Source organism: Podarcis erhardii (genome assembly GCF_964252035.2).
Source record: "Podarcis erhardii genome assembly, chromosome: 15".
In the NCBI taxonomy this organism is placed as follows: Eukaryota; Metazoa; Chordata; class Lepidosauria; order Squamata; family Lacertidae; genus Podarcis; species Podarcis erhardii.
Genome location: NC_138505.1, coordinates 34,542,448 through 34,564,666, shown reverse-complemented (window position 1 = coordinate 34,564,666; position 22,219 = coordinate 34,542,448). Strand labels below are relative to the sequence as shown.

Here is a 22,219-nt window from a genome sequence, read left to right as displayed (position 1 = left end):
TCTTACTCAATATGAGGCAACTTCCTATATTCTTTATTTTATATGTCTCTCTGTGTGTGTGTCTCTGAGTGTACTGTATTAGTATATGCAAGTTCTATCCACATTTGTTGTCTTCTCCTTTCTGACATGCAGGTGGTGCTGTAGGTTAAACCACAGAGCCTAGGACTTGCCATCAGAAGGTTGGCAGTTCGAATCCCTGCAACAGGGTGAGCTCCTGTTGCTCGGCCCCTGCTCCTGCCAACCTAGCAGTTCGAAAGCACATCAAACTGCTAGTAGATAAATAGGTACCGCTCTGGCGGGAAGGTAAATGGTGTTTCCATGCACTGCTCTGGTTCTCCAGAAGCAGCTTAGTCATGCTGGCCACATGACCCGGAAGCTGTACACTGGCTCCCTCGGCCAATAAAGCGAGAAGAGCACCGCAACCCCAGAGTCGGCCACGACTGGACCTAATGGTCAGGGGTCCCTTTACCTTTACCTTTTTGGCAATGAGGAAGTGGGTCACCCTATTTGGGGAGGGGGAGCCCTGGTATTTCGTCACATGGGGCTATTGCTCAGCCCAAGACATTTTGCAGCTTGAGGCAAAGGACAAACTCTCATCCATTCCACATAGACTGGACTGGCTGTTGAATACTACTTCAGTACTAGTGCTGGGGCACTGTACTGCCCCTGAGGGAGACCAGCAGACTAGTTATAAAGGTGGAATAGGTGGTGCACGAGACACAGCTCTCTTCTCCAAAAGAAGGGTATGGTCAAGGAGCTAAAACCTGAGGCAGTCGCCTCACTCTACCTGATGGTAGGGCTGGCCCTGCCTGGGTTTGCACTGGGAGTCCAAGCAAGCAAGTCCAGACACCCCCATTTCAGCTGCCATGCTTTCTTTGAGCAGGGGCAGGAGAAATGGTAGCATATTTTTAGAGAGAACGGCATGATAAACTATTTCAGTGCTCCTTGGCTTTCCCCGGCAGCTTGAACCTGACATATCCTTAAACCTACACTCATTAGAGCCGACAGCAACCAGCATTTGCTCAAACAATTCATAGATGTGACGGAACTGTTTCAACGAGGCAGCAAGGTGCAGGGCTCTGGAGCATTTGAATGTAGCAGAGGCTTACAGATATAGAGATAAGGTCACTAATTTTTACAGTTCTATTTAATTTCAGTTTGCTCATTCTGTTATCCCAAGGGCTGCGGTTAATAATCAGGATCTACGCCACATACGTTTGTGGTATAATTAAACTTGCTGCTTAATTAGAAAACTAGGCTAGGACTAAACAAAGGGGAATCAATAATGTATCTAATGGGGAAAGAGAGCAAGAGAGAGAGAAACTGTTGGGGTGGCATCAAAATTAGCTCAGAGCTAATGGTACATATCTAGTAGGACTTCTGAATTAATCATGGGACATTGAGAAGCAAAGCTCCACCTGTGTCAAGGCCAGTTTTTGCATCTTGTAAGCTAACTACTGGGTTACAGTGACCCACCTCTGATGTATGCAGCTGCTGAGGAAACTGGTTAGAACCAGTTAGAAGGGAAGGACTCCTCAAGAATTAGGCAGGTGTCATTGTGTTGCCTCCTCACAACCAGTGGCGGCCGGTGCTCATTAGGACTGGTAGGGCAGAAAGCAGGGAAGCCACGGAAAGGTGGAGCTGGAACCAATGACAGGAAGAGCCAGCTAATTCCAGATTTCCCCACTCCACCCTATTTCCTGATGGATTAGACAAGGGCAACACCTCAGCGCCATCTGCGCTATACATTTAAAGCAGTGCCCTAACATTTGAAACAGTCATGGCTTCCCCACAAGAATCCTGGGAGCTATGGTTTATTAAGGGTGCTGAGCATTTGTTAGGAGACACACACACACACACACACACACGCCATTCCCCTCACAGAACCACAGTTCCCAACCTCTAGAAACCCTAGGAAATGTAGCTCTATGAAGGGAATAGGGATTTCCTAAGCACTCTCAGCAACCTTAGCCAACTACAATCCCCAAAGAACTTTGGGGAAACCCATGGCTGTTCAAAGTGTTATGACCCTGCTTTAAATGTATAAAGGTAAAGGAACCCCTGACCATTCTCCTGCCAACCTAGCAGTTTGAAAGCAGGTCAAAGTGCAAGTAGATAAATAGGTACCACTCTGGTGGGAAGGTAAACGGCATTTCTGTGCACTGCTCTGGTTCACCAGAAGTGGCTTAGTCATGCTGGCCACATGACCCGGAAGCTGTACGCTGGCTTCCTTCTGCCAATAAAGTGAGATGAGCGTCGCAACCCCAGAGTCAGTCACGACTGGACCTAATGGTCTCATTACCTGAGTGCTCACTGGAAGGATAGATCTTGAAGCTGAGGCTCCAATACTTTGGCCACCTCATGAGAAGAGAAGACTCCCTGGAAAAGACCCTGAAAAGATGGAGGGCACAAGGAGAAGGGGACAACAGAGGACGAGATGGTTGGATGGTGTTCTCGAAGCTACCAGCATGAGTTTGACCAAACTGCGGGAGGCAGTGGAAGACAGAAGTGCCTGGCGTGCTCTGGTCCATGGGGTCACGAAGGGTCGGACACGACTAAACGACTAAACAACAACAACCTGCTCAGATTTTGACATGCTGCCTTTTTCTTCCTGGCTACCTGCAGCTGGAGTGATCTCTCCAGAAAGACTTGTCGAGCATGCTTTATTTAAACTTTTTATCTCCCCACTTAATAAGGCTCTTTATTTAAACTTTTAGCTGTGCTTCCAGCTCCCCAAAGGTTTTTTTGGGGGGAGGAATTATTATTAGAAATTAATTAAGTATTCTTTTCAGTCCTGCCTATGGAGAGCAGTTTAGCAGTGTCACATTCCTTGGGGTGCATTAAGACGTTTACCGATTGTTATTATGATGACAGGGGAGGAAGGACGTCTCATTTGGAGGGTATTGGAAGGATCTCCTTTGGAGGATTTTGAAAGCCACTTAATGAAGGAAGTCCTTAAATGGTGTCAGCGTTAAACATAGTTTGCCATACTGGTCAAAGAAGAGATGCATGAAAAATGTGGCACTTTGGTATAAGTTAGTTTATCAATGCATGTGCAAGGCAGTCATGGAGAAAATCCCATAAAAAATTAGTATAGTTAAAGGGCCCTAAAGTCACATCCATGCTATACATTTAAGGCACCCTTATGTCCTTACCCCACATTTGCATACTGGACTGCTTCGATCTGCAGAACTGGCACTTACAGCTGCAGAGAGCCTTCTTGGTAGTGGTGCCCTCCCTGTGGAACGCCCTCCCATCAGACGTCAAGGAGATAAAGAACTACACAACTTTTAGAAGACATATGAAGGCAGCCCTGTATCTGGAAGTTTTTAATGTACAGTGGTACCTCGGGTTAAGAACTTAATTCATTCTGGAGGTCCGTTCTTAACCTGAAACTGTTCTTAACCTGAATACCACTTTAGCTAATGGGGCCTCCTGCTGCCGCATGATTTCTGTTCTCATCCTGAAGCAAAGTTCTTAACCCAAGGTACGAGTGTGTAACCTGAAGTCTGTAACCTGTTGTACAGGTACCCCTGTACAACATTTTACTAGGGTTTTATATGTGCTGTAAAGTCCCAGAGTGGCTGGGGAAACCTAGTCAGATGTGTGGGGGTATATTGTTGTTGTTGTTGTTGTTGTTGTTGTTATTATTATTATTATTATTATTATTATTATTATTATTATTATTGAATACGACATCCCTATATTCATCAGATAAATGTTCTGGTATGCTGTTTTAACATCAGGCAGCAACTACTAGATTTTTTTCTTTGTTTAGACCAGTGGTTCCCAATTAACTAAGTACTGCAGAACCCCTGTTTTTCAAAAGCCAAGCTGTGGACCCCCTACTTTTGAAAAATATATATGATATGTCTATGGTGATTTTTGTTATGTGAATAGTGCCGTGGACTCCCTGGGTGTGTTATGTGGACCCCCTGGGGTCCTTGGATCACCAATTGGGAACCATCGGTTTAGACAATTCTACCCAAACATGTAGACTGTTGAAGGATGTTCTAATTTGCTGGTTTTATTTTTTTATGTTTTAAATAGTTGTTTTTGACTGTTTCTACTGATAATATTAAGGGACGCGGGTGGCACTGTGGGTTAAAACACAGAGCCTAGGACTTGCCGATCAGAAGGTCGGTGGTTCGAATCACCGCAACAGGGTGAGTTCCTGTTGCTCGGTCCCTGCTCCTGCCAACCTAGCAGTTTGAAAGCACGTCAAAGTGCAAGTAGATAAATAGGAACCGCTCTGGCGGGAAGGTAAACAGTGTTTCTGTGCACTGCTCTGGTTCGCCAGAAGTGGCTTAGTCATGCTGGCCGCATGACCCGGAAGCTGTATGCTGGCTCCCTTGGCCAATAAAGAGAGATGAGCACCGCAATCCCAGAGTCGGTCATGACTGGACCTAATGGTCTCATTACCTTTACCTTTACTGATAATATTATTGTTTTATTCTCTTGGGGGTGTTTTTTTAAACAATCAAGCAGAATATATATTTTTTGAAATAAATCATTAAGATAAAAGTCACTTTAACAGTTATGGCTTACCCCCAAAGAATTCTGGGAAATATAGTTGATTGAGGATGCTGAGCTTTGTTAGGAGACCCTATTCCCTCGAGAGAGCTACAATTCCCAGAGCAGATTAATGACCAATCCCTCTTCCCAGGGAACTTTAGGAATTGTAGCTCTCGGAGAATGAATAAGGATCTCTTAACAATGCTCAGCATTCTTACCAAAATACAGCCCCCAGGATTTCTTTTGTGGGAAGCCATGATTCCGAAAATAGTATTGGAGTGCTTTCAATGCATAATGTGGATGTAGCCTTACTTTAAAGCAAAAAGCCAAAGTTGGCTTGAATAAAGATCCTGGCTATATAGTTCTTTCGTTATATTTCTTTTCTCAGAAGTACAATTAAAGATGAGTCATTTGATCCTCCCAACCTCCAGCCCACATATGTCTCAGGGTTAGATACAAATGTTTTTTAAAAGGCATCTGAACAAATTGAAACTGACAAGGCTCTCCTGCTACCTTGTCAGTTTCAGTGGAGAAGCAGACCATCATCCCAAGCCAGCCAGCTGCCCAGCATCACTCTTCCCTCAGCCAATCAGACGAGATAAAAGAGTTTCTCATTTCCAAAAGGCCATGTGTGCATATATGCCACCAATGTGTACAGCAGAACCGAGAGATTCTCATTCCTTCATTTCCTTCTGTTCCAGCAGTTTTTCAGAAGTTAAAAAACACAATCAACATTTTTGATAAAGGCTGCTATTCAGCCAGGTTTTCCTGGACACCATTTTCTATGGACGAATCCTGGATATGTCCAGGAAATTCTGGATGTATGGCAGCCCTAACTGAGGGGACAGGAGAATTACACTCTCCAGGCCTACATTCAGGTTAGCTTCCCACAACCCTCACCTGGTCTTGGCAGACAGGAGAGAAGAGCAAAAGAACAAAAGAAGAGCCCTACTGGATCAGAGCTAATGCCTATCTAGTTCAGCATTCTGTTTCCCACTGCAGCCAACCAGATCCTTTGAGGGTGCAATAGCCCCTTCCTGCTGTTATTTCCTAGCATCTGGTAGTAGGAGACATGCTGCCTTTCATATTAGTTATCATTTGAGAAGACTGAATTTCCAAATGGTGACACACACAGGTAAGTTACCAGTAGACATCTGGTTCAGGTTTCCATTGTCCTATAACCTGACCTTTCCAGTTGCTTAGCTAGTTGGACATCATCAGCTAGCTTCAAGGATGGCCAAATTAGAGCCACCCAGATATTGTTGGACAACAACTCTCATCATCTCTGATCATTGGCCATGCTGGTTGGGGCTGATGGGAGCTGGAGTCTAATAATATGAGGAGGGCATCATCTAGGCCAGTGTTTCCCAACCTTTGGTCTACAGCTCTTTTTGGACTACAACTCCCATCATCCCTAGCGATCAAGATCAGTGGTCAGGGGTGATGGGAATTGTAGTCTGAAAACAGCTAGAGACCAAAGGTTGGGAAACATTGATCTAGGCTACCTTTACACTAACACTTAGACAAACCTTTAGGAGCTTTCCAATGTGAGTAAAGAAAACAGAATCATGTCCACTAATAAAAGTGTACTTACTTTTTTGGTCTGTAGTCAGGAATAGACCTGTCCAGTGAAATCCGATCACTTAGCTGGGCATTATAACCATATTCTTCATACTTTGTTTCAGATTCATGACTATCGTCTCTCAGGGTAGCAGCCATCCCCCCTTGGCCCAAGCCTCCAGGGCCTTCAACTAATCCCATTGGCTTGGCTAGACCTGCAGAGAAGATATAGGCAATCATTAGATGCATCTTAGTTAACACGGATCCCAGTGGTTCCTAAACATCTTGGCAGATTTTTCGTTTTAATCTTCTGAATGAAGATTTAACTCTTTTCTCACTTTTATACCTGGGGGAAAGGGTTATTCCCCACCCCTCTTTGAACATCTTTTCAGTCAGCCTATGCCATAAAACACTCAAAATTTACAGGATAAAGATGTGCTAAGAAAATAAATATTATATTAGTAATTCACAGATCTGGGTAAAGTTTCTGAAAACCCCGTAAAAGTACTTCAGGGTTGGATTCTGTGTAGTGTTTTACTGACATGAGTGAGTGACCCTGCACTTTGGTGGAACCACAGTACATCAAGATTTCTTCTCAGCCCCTTTCAGAAGATACATATGAAGTGAAATATGTGGCAAAATGTTAGAATGATGTTGGATAGAAATTAAGTGGTTTCCAGCTGTAATGTTTAAAAGATATGAAAATAAGGTATAGAAATAAGTAATAATTAATGGTGAGGATTTGCTGAACTAACATTTTGAATTGGAATACAAGAAAGGAAGGTATGAGGAGGTCTGGAAAATAGGTTAAAAGAAAATAAGTGATGAAAATGTTATTTGGTTTTTAACTATTTTTGTATTTTTGTTGTTTTTTTTATTCCTTTTTTCTGTTTTGTCTTGCATTGTGCTGTTTCTTTTGTAGAAAACTTTAATAAATATTCTTTAAAAAAAACAACAAAATGTGCTTGCACAGTGCTTTATGCATTGCGGTTTTTAAAACGAAGATAACCCAAAAGAATGTGGCTGCAGTGAACATGATCCAATGAAATCTAATGGCATGCTTTCTTTAAGATAGGCCCAAAAGGATTCATGAAATGACTTATTGTTATATAACAGGGAAGGGGGAAACTTTGGGTCTCACAGACCAGATCCTTATCTCTCCCTAGCCCCCATGGGTCTATCTGGACAGGTAGGTGGGTGAAATAAACTCAGTGGAGAGGTTATCTTGTGTTTATTTCAACTCATAGTATAAACAGTCAATCATCCTGTAGGAGTGAGTCAGTGATGTCCCGCCCAGATCCCAGGCTATATATACTTTATTGACACCATCAGTCACACCTGAGAGGCTAATTCAAACTCCCCTCTTGGAGCCGGATTGGACAGCTCCTACGGGCCAATCAAATTACTACATTCTAAAATCCTACCTGCCTATTGTTCTGTGATCCACGCTCAAGACATAACAGTGGGACAACCTATCTCTCAATATTATGCGAGATGATTGACAGTTGTTGTCCCATCCACCCATCTGGGTCTCTTGTGCAGTGCTTCCCAAGTGCCCAGCAGCCAGCTGCTCAGAATCTGCAGCACAGGACTCTGCCAGCTCTGTGCTAGACAGTGCCAAGCACAGGACTGGCAAAACTACTGTCTGCAGGGATCGGCTGCATGATTTAGTTCCCCACATGGAACTTAGCTTTGCTGCCAAAGCAGCTCTGCCTAATGTCACATATGGTGGTTTGTGGTTTGGTGGTGGAAATGGCCACACAGACCATATTGGGATCTATACTGGTCCAAAGTTGACCCTCAAGCTGGATGCCCCCCCTCCATATAATAATCATTTCCTGTGTACATTTAATGATTCCACCTACCCTAGAAACCTCAGGTTTCTTTATACATCCACCATACATGCGTACAATCTGCTCTGTTTTCCTCACATTTCTAGCATGCATCACAACTACTTAGCAAACATCTGTCAGGTTTTCTATAATAATGTTTTAGGGATTTGTTGTGATTCTGTCCCCTTCATTTGAAGATCAGTTTTTCATGATTTTGATTGTTACTGCTGTTCTTTTGTCATTTTTATCATAGGCTTCTAGTAAACTTTTTGATGATGCTTTGAGAACCTTTGATGGAAAAGTGACTCATAAATTGTAACATTAAATAGGAGGGAAACGAGACTGTCATATTTCTGCTTTGAATTACATTTGGAGCTATTGGCATGTGCCATTACGCAAAACAGAGAAATCCATTTTTATTTTATTTTTTGCATGTGAACAAATGGGATTTTAAAAGGTTTTGTAGGCAGATGATTTGCTATTGTTTACTAGTAGGCCCACATCTTCTAGATCAGATCCAATAAAATAGAACAATAGTGTTGGTGCATTTTCTAACAATTTCCGACTCATTCGGAGGTGAGGAACCTCTGGCTTGGAAGCCATATTAGTTCCACTAGGCCTTTCCATTTGGCCTGTGAGACCATTTCAGTCAAGCCAGGACTGCCTGCTCTACTGCTGACATTGTATGTCCTGGTTCCCAGTTGTTCAAGAACAATAACTCAAATGAGGATGTTTCCAAAGGCATTAACACTTACATCAGTGAAATACCTATGTGAATAGCAGGCTGAAGGGACAGCAGGTAACAGAGTTGATCCAAGGCACAGAAACACAAAGTCGTGGCACGGTGATCTAGCTTAGATGTTCATCCAACATGGGCACACCCCTTGGTATCCTATTTAAATGAATAGGTTCAGGGATGGGCTCAACTTAGTGCAGCAAGTGGTTCTGCTCCTTAGCCAAGCAATCTAATTCTCCCCATAGAAGGTGAATTCTGCTCCACCTTTCCACACCTCTTTTGGCACATCTGGGGTTTAGGTGACAGAGGAGGTGTCTTTGCTCTCTGCAAGGCAGGCAGGGCAGGTAGAACACCTACATTTGGAGAAGCAGGGGTGGGCAGTGCAATAGGCACCATGAAAATACCCGATATAGGTTCCAGTGGCTGTGGGGAGGGAGGAGGAGCTCGTGGCTCTCCAAGCAAGGATAGCTGAGGGAAGAAAGCAGATTGAAGGAAGCTCCACATGCTTGGATCCTCCTCAAGATCTACACCCAACTGGAGTCCTCCCCCAGGTCTCTAGAAAACAACCCATCTATATCATCCTTCCTCTGCCAGCCCATCACAGTGGGGAAGATAAAAATTAAATCTGGTTCAGTGCCAAAAGGGTGTTTGCATGCGCTGCTGACCAGCTGTTTGCCCATGACTGCAAAGCTCTTTTCAAAGTAGTGTTTTCAAAAACAGCATTTTGAGTCAGGCTCTTAAAGATGTCTTCAGAAACCCCTTTCAAAACAGGGTCTGGAGGCTGCTGTGGGAAATAAAAGGGACACCTGGTATGAATGTGACCTCAGGTGATTGCCAGGAGGGTGGTTCCACTCATCTGTCAAACTTGGCTTGGGAGTGGTGGGAGGAGGTGTCAATCTGGCTTGCTGGTTCCCCTGACCTTGGATTAATTGATTAAACACCAAATGTTCTTTCTGAGCCAGGACAAGCCTGATAAGCTGGACAGGAGGAGGGTGGAAAGAGAACATCTCCTGAAACTTTAGACCTCCTATGTGTTCTTGTTCAAGATTTCCTTGCCTTCCTCTGCAGTGCAATCCACACGAAGAGCTTTTTTCTCCCCTCCTTGATATCCTGAGCTTAATACTATCATTTCTATTTTCTTCCCCTGGCTGAAAAAAAAATAGGCATTCTCTCTCTCATTTAAAAAAAATGCAGCCATACTCATGACGCACATTCTGGTTTCCTTGCATTACTTTCCTCATTTCTAGGAAATTGCCACTAGCCAGCCCTAATCCACTTGAACTGCACTGAAATGGCCTCTTTCCCTATGAAACATTGGAGCTTGCTTACAGCATCCATAATCAACTAGCCGGGGTTGTCGAGCGGGCACAAGCACCAGCCAGGCACTTCTGTATTCTGTAACCAGCACCAAAAGTGAGTATTGCTGATGGGTGAAGAACAATTAAAAAGAGATTTGATGCCTTCTCTTTCTCTTGCCCGCCGCCGCCACCACGACACAATTCAGAAAAGCCGCTAAACCTAAAGCTGTTGCCAGCAGTGATTCTGCATCACGGTGCTTTCAATTCAGCACACACTGCGAGGCAGTGCACAATAGTGCTTAGAAGAAAGGGGAACCTTGAAGGGACCAAACCTTGAAGTGGATGCACTGGAGCACAGAATGCTTTCTGAAATGCCCTCCAACATTTCTCCCACGAGAATAGGGACACCCCATTCCATAATGATAATTTTACTATTTATACCCCATACATCTTACTGGGTTGCCCCAGGCACTACGGGTAGCTTCCAGCATATATAAAAACATAATAAAACATTGAACATTAAAAAAACCTTCCATATACAGGATTGCCTTCATACAGCTTGGGAGTCGAATAACTCCATACCATCCAACATTTCTCCAATGAAAATAGGGATGTCCTCAGGAAAAGCAGGACATTCTGGGATCAAATCAGAAACTGGGACGGTTTCTCTAAATCAGGGACATCCCTGGAAAACAGGGACATTTGGAGGGTGTGTTCTTATGCCATGTCATACAATTGGTCCATCCAGCTTAGAACTGGAGGTGCTACAACAGCGGCAAAAGTTTTGATAGCACAAGGATGGAAGAATGAAGAAATCCCGACAAAAGAACAGTGGCAAGAGAAATTGATGAACTACGCAGAACTGGCCAAATTGACGTACAAATTGCGAGACAAGGACAACTGTCACTTCAAGGAGGAATGGGAACTTTATACAAATTATTTAAAAATACAACAAAATGAACTGGACTCCTTGGCAGGTTTTAAATAAACATACACACATTTATTGTTGATAACATGAAGGACATATATGTAAAGATATATATAATTTTATAATATGCAGAGAAAATATGTACAGCGAAATCAGGGAGTGGAGCTGAGGGAAGTCCATGGGGGGGGGAATTATGTAGGCAACTGTATGGTTTGATAATTTGTTATGTGGAAATTGAGCAATAAAAATATTTTTTAAAAAAGAACTGGAGGTGGGGATTCTTCAGGCTGCAGGCCAGATTTGGCACAGCACAGGTCCCAATCTGGCCCGCAAGGCTGTTTTTCCCCAAACCATACCCACCTGCCTGACCTCTGATGTCCTATGTGTGGCATAGTATGAGAAGTGGCTGGAACACACAAGCACAGCCAGCTTCTGCAGGAACCACTTATTCCCCAGTGTTTGGGAAGCTTTCTGCAGTGCTTCCTAAATGCTTGATAGACGGGCTGTTGTCACTTAAAAACAATTTTAGTGCTGTAGTATGTGTCTCCTTCCCAGGCGAAATGCTGGATGCATTTTGAGATCAAAGAGAAGAAATGAAAAGCAGTATTAATAATAGCAGCAAAAGTTCTTGGGGTGGGGGTGTCACACACTTTGCAGGTGCACTGCTTCACTGATCAAGACTTGCATGTTCAGTTAGATTCACAGAATCATAGAGTCCTCCAGTGTTTCAGAGAAGGGGGTCATAGAATCCTAGAATTACAGAATTGTAGAGTCAGAAGGTACCATAAGGGTAATCTAGCACAGAATCACAGTTTGTGCTGGGCCCGGGGGTAACCCGTGAAACACAGTCCAGGACCGGTCCAGAATCCAAAGGTTCCACTAGGAGTCAATTCAACAGGGCCAAGGCAAGACACGAGGCAGGATACCAAGCAAGGACAGGTACATTATCTCAGGCAGGATCTGGCATACAGCAATGTTGCTCCCACAACATTTTATCTTTGTCAGGGTAGTGGTCGGTCCTTATCCCCCGGCGACTCACCTCCCTGTTTCGCCCAAAGGAGAGCACTCCTCCTGCGAGTACTCAGGTTTCTCCTCCTCTCAGACTTTAGTCTCTGCAGCTCAGGAGTCGTTGGTGGGTTACTAGAACCAGGGGCCGCTTCAGCCTCCAGTGACCAAACCGGTAGTGGAGCAGCTGTAAGTGATTGCCCAGCTGAAGGCAACGAGGCAATCCCCGCATCTGGAGCCAGGGCAGGCTCAGGCCCCTGACTCGGGCCAGCTGGTGTTTGTTGCAGGGGAACTTGTGCAGACTGGGACTCTTCAGGATCAGGCCCCAGACTTGGTTCAGATGATGCCTGAGGCAGAGGATCCAGTGCAGATTGAGACTCCTCTGGTTCCGAGGCCGAGCCCGAGTCCAAGGCCATCACACAGCTAAAGACTCCCTGATGGGTGGCCATCCAACCTCTCTTTAGAAACCTCCAGTGAAAGAGATTCCACCTTCTTTTGTAATCTACTGCCAAACAGCTCTTACCACCAGAAATGTCTTCCTAATGTTTAACTAGAATCCCCTTTCTTGTAATTTGTATTCATTGGTTCACATCCTACCCTGTGGAGCTGAAGGTGTCTATCATATTACCTCTCAGTCTTCTCTTCTCCAGGCTGAACATACCCAACTCCCTGAACTGTTCCTCATAAGGCTTGACTTCCATACCCTTGATCATCTTGGTCTCCATTCTCTATACGTCTCAAACATGAGAGAGGACAAAATGTGCAGAATGTTCTGTTGTCTACAAAACAGTCACCCATAAATCAATTTATTTAATCTGAACCACAGACAGAACAGGAATTGTTCCCCCTTTTGTAACAAAGCAGGAACAAAAGTGTATATTTAACTGCAAAGAACTACAGTAGTACCTCAGGTTAAGAACTTAATTCATTCTGGAGGTCCGTTCTTAACCTGAAACTGTTCTTAACCTGAGGTACCACCACACCATACCGCCATACGATTTCTGTTCTCATCCTGAAGCAAAGTTCTTAACCCGAGGTACTATTTCTGGGTTAGCGGAGTCTGTAACCTGAAGCGTCTGTAACCCGAGGGTACCACTGTATTCACAGAACAGCAGTGGTTCTACCAAGAAGAGAACAAAGCTGAAGCACAATGAACACGGAGACTACAGAGGGTGAAAAGCAGCTTATCATTTTTCCTAGGAGAGAGGAAGCTAGGTGGCCCACCTTAGCCGTACATAATTATAAGGATTGCATTTGGTTTTCTGCAAAATCTGGTGTTTTAGCTGCTCCCACTGCTAATCTGATCTTTCTTAAGGAAAATAACACACACCGATCCAATCTGAACTCAAAACTGTTTTCATTGTTCATAGGCAAACTGAAAGCTGCCTTATTACTGAGTCAGACCACAGCTTCATGAGCTCAGTATAATCTACTCTGACTGGCAGCAACTCTACAGGGTTTCTAAGCCATATCTGGATTCACCAGGGATTGAACCTGGGACCTGCTGCATGCAAGGCAGATATCCTACCACAGAACTATGGTCCTTTCCCTATGGTTCATCAGGCTGCCACTGTGCTGCTGGATGTTTGAAATTGTCAGGAAGAAGCATGGAAGCACTGATCAATAGCTAGCAAAAGCAAACCAACAAACATTGCAATATTAAATCCTGCCAGTACAAAATCAAGGAGAGTGTGTTCTTTTGCTAGCTGTGGCACTGGCCTGATCCACCAGGTTCTTAAATATGTTGTGAGTCTCTTGGAGACCTTCTGAAGCAATAAGCAATTTAACAAGCTCTATTCTTGTTGCTGTTGTTAGTGGCTGTTGTTGCCAATATTAATAAATAGTTAATAGTATTATGCTCCATATTTGCTGTCCTAATCATTTTGATGAAGGGCATATTTGAAAGTAAATTTCCAAGTATAGATTTTTCTTTCCTGTTAAAAAACGTATTTACTTGTCTGCTCTCCATGCAGTTCCTGGATACCAAACCTATTCACAGGGTCGTACAGTTCTTGTGTGTAGAGGGGATTTGGGCTCACTGCTAGTTCCAAACTGAACAAATGCACAATTCCAAATCTCACAAACACGTCTTTGCTTAATATTTAGGCTGAGTCATAAGCCGGAAGCATTTCCATCTTCATTTGTACGTTCAATATGACCTCTTCTTGTAAAATAGGTAGCAATCTCGAAGTTGAAATAACGTCATTTTGCCTGGATGCTGTTGAGTACAGTATATGTGCTTGCCAAAGGTTTTCATTTTGCATACTCTCAGTATTGGCATGCTGAGCCAGTAATGCATTCTGTGACCTTTTTTCCCTCTTTCTTCTGTCTGAGGGACAAGAGAATTTTTTGGATGCTCTCCAAAGCAATAATTTTACAGAGCGTCTCCTTAGTTCTGGACCTCTTTTTTTTCTTCATTAAGCAGAGAGTTTGTGCAGGATTTATGAGCCTTGATGGTAGAAGTATATTACAGAGTCTTATAAAATGAACAAAGTTCTACACTTGCCCTGCGACTGCAGAGAGCGTAGAACACTGGCCAGAGAATGGGGGGTTGCTAGGAGGCTGCACATCTCACTGGAAGAAAGCAGCATGGCAATGGGGAGAGACCAACCTGGCTGCATCCAATAGACAGAGGTGGAAACAGAGTTGGAAACTGATGCACCATATGCCAGTTGTGGTGGGGTTGCAAAGGTGAAAGAAATAAGACTCTGGCCTCTCTTCTCTTCCTTCTTTGGTGATCAGTCGTAGCCGAGTAAGATTGTCTTCCATAAACACGGTTTTAACAATGAGTCGGTAAGTGACTGTGGAGGCCAATTCTGGATCCACACCTCCTTCCACAGTGTGGACATTGGTTCCTGGGCGGGAGTTGATCACAATGTGGATTTGCCAAGCATGCCTTCCTCTTAGCATGTTTCTCCCTTGCGTCCTGAGTTCGAGTGTCTTCAAAGCCCATGACACCTTTGGTAAAGGCTGTTCTCCAACTCGAGCGCTCGCAGGCCAGTGTTTCCCAGTTGTCAGTGTTTATACTACATTTTTTTTTATTTGTCTTGAGACAGTCTTTAAACCTCTTTTGTTAACCACCAACATTACACTTTCCATTTTTAAGTTCGGAATAGAGTAGTTGCTTTGGAAGACGATCATCAGGCATCTGCACAACACGACCAGTCCAATGAAGTTGATGTTGAAGAATCATTGCTTCAACACTGGTGATCTTTGCTTCACCCAGTACACTGATATTAGTTCGCCTGTCTTCCCAAGTGATGTGTAAGATTTTTCGGAGACACCGTTGATGGGATCTTTCGAGAAGCTGGAGATGGCGTTTGTAAGTGGTCCATGTTTCACAAGCATAGAGTAAGGTTGGTAGTACAATAGCTTTGTAAACAAGCATTTTGGTTTCCCTGCAAATGTCTCGGTCCTCAAACACTCTGCACTTCAATCGGGAGAAAGCTGCACTTGCAGAGCTCAGGTGATGCTAGATTTCAGCATCAATGTTGACCCTTGTGGAAAGATAACTGCCTAGGTAGGAGAAATGATCAACATTTTCCAACGTTACACCATTGACTTGGATTTGTGGCACTGCAGAGGGGTTATTTTGTACTTGTTGGTACAGCACTTTGGTTTTTTGGCTGTTGAGCGACAGGCCAAGCTTTTCATAAGCTTCTGTGAAGATACTTAGGATGGTTTGGAGGTCATCCTCTGAACGTGCACACACTACGTTGTCATCAGCATACTGAAGCTCTATGATGGAAGTTACGGTAACCTTACTCTTTGCTTTCAGCCTGCTCAGATTGAAGAGCTTTCCATCTGTTCGATATATGATTTCTGCCCCAGTGGGGAGTTTCCCTTTGACAAAATGTAGGATCATGGCAATGAAAATACTGAATAGAGTTGGGGCAATAACACAACCCTGTTTAACACCTGATCCCACTGTGAATGGTTCACTGAGAGCCATTGTTATCTGTGATTGTTGCTGTCATATTATCATGGAGGAGCCGAATAATGGAGGAGCCTCTCAACCCCCAGCCAGAGGACCAAGACAGAGGACCATAACTAGCAAAGCAAGGCCATCAGAAAGAGGAAGTTCACCTGGGCTAAAACAACAGCAAACAGAAATGAAGAACTTAGGAGAAAATGAGTAAAATTAAAATCTATTTTGGGGGTGCTTTTTTAAAAAATTGCATAAAACAGGATGGAGTGGGCACATAGTTGAACGCATGAGAAACTGAAACAGATTGGAAATTGACTAATCCACCATCGCTGGAGCCGTACACATTTGTGGATTTCATCCCCCACTTTCGTTCCTGATCTTTCCAGTCTGAAGTTCAGCTCCTGACATTTCCACTTCAGTTTGCACTCCCCCCCCATTTTACCTCACGTTTCTCCAAATATATGCATGCTTGTATGCCATTTTGCTGAATATACATATTTTTGCATAAAATTTTACTACTACAGTGGTGCCTCGCAAGACGAAATTAATCCGTTCCATGAGGCTCTTCGTATAGCGGTTTTTTCATATTGCGAAGCAAGCCCATTGACAGCTTAGCGGATTAGCGCTATTAGCAGTTTAGCGGCTTTTAGCGGATCAGCTGATAAGTGGTTTAGGGCTTAGGAAAAGGGGGGGGGAGGGAAAAACCCTGCAGGAACTCGCAAGACATTTTCGTCTTGCGAAGCAAGCCCATAGGGAAATTCGTTTTGCGAAGAACCTCCAAAACGGAAAACCCTTTCGTCTAGCGGGTTTTCCGTCTTGCGAGGCCTTCGTCTTGCGGGGCACCACTGTATAATAAATTTTTGTATATTATTTTCACTAATGTATGCACTGTATGCTCACTTTCTACCAACATAAGTATTTTTACACACCTTTTGGGGTTGGAGAACTTCATTGGAAAATTTGTAGCAGTGCAAATTCTGAAGGAAAGCTGTGCTTTGGTTCACATGTTGTTTGAGGCAGTGCAATTTAGTTAGCATTGGCATTAAAAGGTGAACCAAAGTAAATGTCGTTACCCATCCCTATTTTGCAGATGCTCAGAGACCTTTCCTATGACTCAGCTCAAAGGCAGTTTCTAGTTTGGAACTCTGACTCAAACTGTGTCCAAAAGTGAAACAGCACCTACACACAATGGCGTGTGTGTGTGTGTGTGTGTGTGTGTGTGAGCGTGCATGCATGCACGCACGCAACACAGATGTTTGTGCACGCATTCTTGTTATATCCCAGTGGAACCAACAGAAACAATAGCTCCGCTCAGTCCGCTGTCTCTGTGGACAAAATTCATTACTATTTTTAATTGGAAATGATACAACATTTATGTGTACAGATCTCCAATATCAAAATGTAATTGCTTTTAAGCAATCCTCATTTGAAGCCTGCGGCCCCTAGAGATGAGGAGAAGGATTCTAATTACAAGAGATAATTTGGAAGAAGATAAACAAATATCAGAAGATCATGAAGGTCAACAACAGATAGACACAAAGGTAGGGGAGGTAGGATGAAAGTCTCCATTTTCAAAGGAGCTGGCAACTCCTTATAGGTCATACTACCTTCATATCAAGGCTGGCACCAGAAACCAACTAAGGATTTTTGAGACCTTGGCATCGGGGGGCCAATTACACACCATTAAAAAGGAGGAAACACATCACAGTTGCTTAGGTTAATATTTATATAGACAGTGGTACCTTGAGTTACAAACACCTCAGGTTACAAACTCTGCTAACCTGGAAAAGTTACCTCGAGTTGAGAACTTTGCCCCAGGATGAGAACAGAAATCATGTGCCGGTGGTGCAGCGGCAACAAGAGGCCCCATTAGCGAAAGCACGCCTCTAGTTAAGAACAGTTTCAGGTTAGGAACGGACCTCCAGAACGAATTAAGTTCATAACTAGAGGTACCACTGCACTGTAGATCATTATGGGGGACCTGTGGTCCTCTAGATCCCATTAGGCTACAACTTCTATCGTCCCTGACTATTGGACATGGTGGGTGGAGCTAATGAGAATGGTAGTCCAACAGCATCTAGAGGGCCACAGGCTCCCCATCTCTTGTAGAGATGCAATTTTAGAAGCACTCAGTCTAAATTTTAACAGGAATTCAATGCAGATCTCACTATAGTAGAGTAGACCCAGTGACCTGTGTGCCTGCTTAGTCTGCTGTGCAGTAACTCACTCTTGGTGGGCAACTTCCAGGTCTCAAATCTCTCTTCTTAATGTTCTCTAAACTGGATGTGGGCTGGATAGCCCTTCTAATATACGACTGCCTTCTGTGAAAGGCAGGTGTATTGTATCCTGTTCTGGTCACATCTAGAGGGTATCAGTTATCATGAGAAGGCTAGGCTATCAGCTCTTTTCCACACCTGTGCCTTATTTCTATGGGGTAGATAATAGTGCATACCAGCTCAACCCCAGATCCCAAACTGAATTTGGCCAATTTGGGTCAACCTGGGATTTGGCTGGAATGGGTTGAGGCCTGGATCAAATTGGGTCCGCTTGAATTGATCTGGGGTTGTCAAAGGGGGTGGCCTTGCACTGAGGAGGAGGAGAGGACATTTTAAACTCTAATTAAATGCAATACAAGACTCCTGAATAAGATTGGGGCACAGATTCAGGTGGGGCTGGCCCTGGATAATTCCGGATCGGATCAGGGCCATTCCAAAGCACTGGAATGGGCTCTGAATTGGATTGTGGGTGCATGCACATCCCTAGCAGATAATACTGCATTTGTTACAGGTTTTTTTTTTTTTATTGCATTTCTCTTTTATTGTCATCAGTCTGTCATAAGCTCCCATTTTTTCTTTAAAAAAACCCTATAGAAAATCCTATATCTGTTTTAAACAAAATTGAATAATTCATGCCACTACTTCCCTTTCTTCATTTTGATACACCCACCTCTCATATGAATCAGGAGAGTGTTTATAATTCATAGTTTTCTGCAGATCAGGAAGGGGGCAAGGAAACAGCCAGAAGATTCTGGATTTGGTGATGGCCTCAACATTGAGAGGAGACAAGTGATGCTGTGGTACTCATCTGTGCTGCTAGGCAACCAGGTTCCCTCCCCTCCCCGCAAGGAAACGAAGATTCAGAATGCCATCAGTCTCCTATTTGACCTCTGGCAGTGGCTGATACCCGAGGCCACCAGTGCCAAGCAAAAGCAGTATGAAGAGCCTGGGCCAATTAAACAGAGAGGCTTGTGGTGGATGGATAGAACATATCTCTTTGAACCCTACAGGTAAACAGCTTGTACCCCGAAGCAAAATATTTCATTGCCCCTCATTATTAGATGAAGCCAGGCAGCTAGGCATTCTGACACCAGCCTCCAAACTTGTAAAGAAACTAAAATAAGAAGGAAACAACCAAATACACTGTGATTTGAGCTTGCTGATCTTCCACAGTAGTAGGTTGGCTTTAATCGGTGCTATTTTTCTAGAAAAAAAGGTGCTGCAACTCATAATGAACACCTCCCTCATTCTCTTAAAATGGCAATGGTGCCCACCCAAGAGGTGCTGGAACTGAGTTCCAGCAAGTTCCAGCTGAAAAAAAGCCCTGGCTTTAACTAGGCTAAGTAACCTCAGTGCCCAGGGCCAAAGGCAGCCCTCTGACCTCTCCATCAAGCCATAAAGACTTGTCCCAGGCCACAGCCTTCCCCAGCCCTGCTTCTCACACTCCTTGAGGGTCCCCCGCCCTGGAGTGGGATCGTCTTGATTTGTGATCATGGCTCTAGCTTGCCCAGATGAAGGATGGTGTGTGTATGTTGGTACATTTTCATGAGGACTTTTTTTTTAAAAGTAAACTGATGTGGAAATGTGGAGAACCGAGCTTAAGGCTAGAAGAATGAGAAACTGCGAGAAACCAAAATTGACAGCTCCATCCATCCCTATCAACCATGAATAAACCTCTCCTTCATGTATTTGTCCCCTCCCCCTTTTAAAGCTACCCAAAACTGTTGCCCTCACTACATCTGTGGCAGCACATTATATGAATCTGGAATGTGCTGTGTGAAGATGCATGTGTAGAAAACACTTAGGGATATGTGAAAGTCTCCTAGGGAAAATTTGCCAGCATCCTTCAACTTTTTGCTGGCTTCCTTTGAACTTCAGGAACCTCATCATTATATATATATTGATTTTGTCTCTAGCGAAGGGGGGGGGGATATCCTGTGACAGCATAATTGCATATAAAAGCTCCAAGAGATGTTACTCTTTTGACCCAAACTCTCCCCCACTTCTGCTGAAATCCCTCAAAACGTTTAGGCTAACGAGAAACTTCCAAATTCAGTTTGAACTTGGTGTGAAGGTTCAGTCTCAGTGGCAACTTTAAACACACCTCACTGTGAAGCCAGCTTACAGACTTGATGAAGTGACTATTGTAATGGGCTTACTTGCTGTGTACGCATGCTAAATCCACAAATCAGCCCATAGCTAGTGTGACAGACACTGTCATGTAGTGGTTAGCGTGTCAGACTAGGGACCTGGGAAGCCATGGTTCAAATCCTCACTTGGCCATGAAGCTCACTGGGTGACCTTGGGCCAGTCACTGCCTCTCAGCTTATCCTACCTCGCAGGTTTGTGGTGGGGATTAAATGATGAGGGGGAGAGCCATATACAACACCTTGAGCTCCTTGGAGGAAAAGGTGGGATATAAATGCAATAAAATAAATTAATAGGCACGAGGGATGCTGCAACCTATATATGGAGGAGCAGCAACACACTACATCCACACCATACATTCAAAGCACATTTAAAGCACATGGCTTCCCCCAAAGAATTATCAGAATTGTAACTTAAGGGTGCTGGGAACTGTAGTTCTGTGAGGTGCGAACTATAGTTCCCATGACTCCTTGGGGGATCCCCATGCATGAAATGCAAGCTGCTGATGTGACCACAGGATCTGCTACTATGTTCCTCCTGATGGTGCATACAACATGTCAATCAACCTTGAGTTTGTCACCATAGTTCTTTCACCCATGTATTCCCCTGCTCAGAAAGGTTGGCACTTGGATGAGAACTATGGTTTCATCCAGTGGTAACTGATGCTCGTTGTGGCATTTGCCTCCTAGGATGGGTCATAAGGAAAGGGTTAAAATGGGTGTGGTGTGATTGGCCAGTGAGAATGCAAGGGTGGAGTAAAAGTTAGAGTGGGAGCTGTTTGAGAGTCAGTTGAGGTTTGGGAGTTGGAGAAGTAAGAGGGAGGAATAGGCAATGGGTTGGTCGAGTTGTATTGTGAGAGAGTGAATGAGAGGAATTGTTAGGTTGAGTCAGATAGATAGTTGGAATAATCAGTTTGGAGTTGTTAGGAACTAAGATTAAGAAACTGACAAGAGAAAAATAAACTGAAACCATACGCTTGTTCCTGCATTTAAAAATAAACTTGATTATTTGTTAATGTTAACAACTGTCTGGACTCCGTGTGTCCCCGTGAGAAGCGGGGTGGTGGCAGTGAAGAAAGCAATCACAGTGGTGGCACAGGGTCAATAGACCGTCAAACATCTGGGGGCCCTGTGTGTGATCGCCACACTCGTTGAGACTGGTAGGGCAGAAGGCAGGGAGCCCAATGGCAGATGGAATAAGAGCCAAAGACAGAACCAGCTAGGGACACATCCATACATTTAAAGAACATCCAGAACACAATTAAATCACATGACTTCCCCTAAAGAGTCCAAGTAGCTGTAGCTACTATTCACACAGCTATGATTCCCAAGCATTTGTCACATTCCCAGAGTGTGGCCCTCAGCAGATGCTCAACAATCCTGATCCTTGGCACCTGGAGTGTAACATCCCCTAAATAAGACACAAGCCTTTTCTACTGTTTTCCTAAAACTGGAGCGTCTCTCTATGCCAGGATTTGTTTTCAGCCCCATCGCACCTGTACTCTGACTCCCTCTCCAATCATTCGAAGTCATGCCCACACCCTCATTTCCCTGACAGTCTCTATATTTTACACTTGTAGGTTTGTGCAGATCAAGGAAAATACATTTGTGCACTCTGTCTCCTTGCAGAGTTTTGCTGTTTTGAAGCCGGGGATCTTCAGACAGAACTTTCATCTTTCCGTTCCTACTTCTTGCTCCCTCCCCATGCTCCCCATCCCTTATTCCCTCACCTTTATTCCACTATCTCACTCCTGCACACATTCACTGGGCCTTATCTGTTCCTGTGCAGGCTGGGCTGACATCCCTTTCTCTACTATTCATCCTCTCTCTCTCTCTTTTAAATCGGAATATGATTTAATTTACTGCAAGGAGAGACGATGCGATAGCAGGCAAGGCACTGGAGCAGGATGGAGAGAAATGTCCATTGAGTGCTTTCTTGCTGAGGTTAAATCCATATCCCACCTTCAAAGGAAGGCAGAGATGGGGGACCTTTG

General features: G+C 44.0%; 1 protein-coding gene across 1 annotated transcript in view; it reads right to left on the bottom strand.

The window, feature by feature from the left end:
* GALNT9 (polypeptide N-acetylgalactosaminyltransferase 9) overlaps nucleotides 1-22,219 on the bottom strand; it is a 186,007-nt gene that overhangs the window by 134,223 nt on the left and 29,565 nt on the right. The window contains exon 2 of the mRNA XM_081842695.1: nucleotides 6,110-6,290. Coding sequence (XP_081698821.1) covers nucleotides 6,110-6,290 — 181 coding nt within the window. The remainder of the gene's footprint in view (nucleotides 1-6,109; nucleotides 6,291-22,219) is intronic.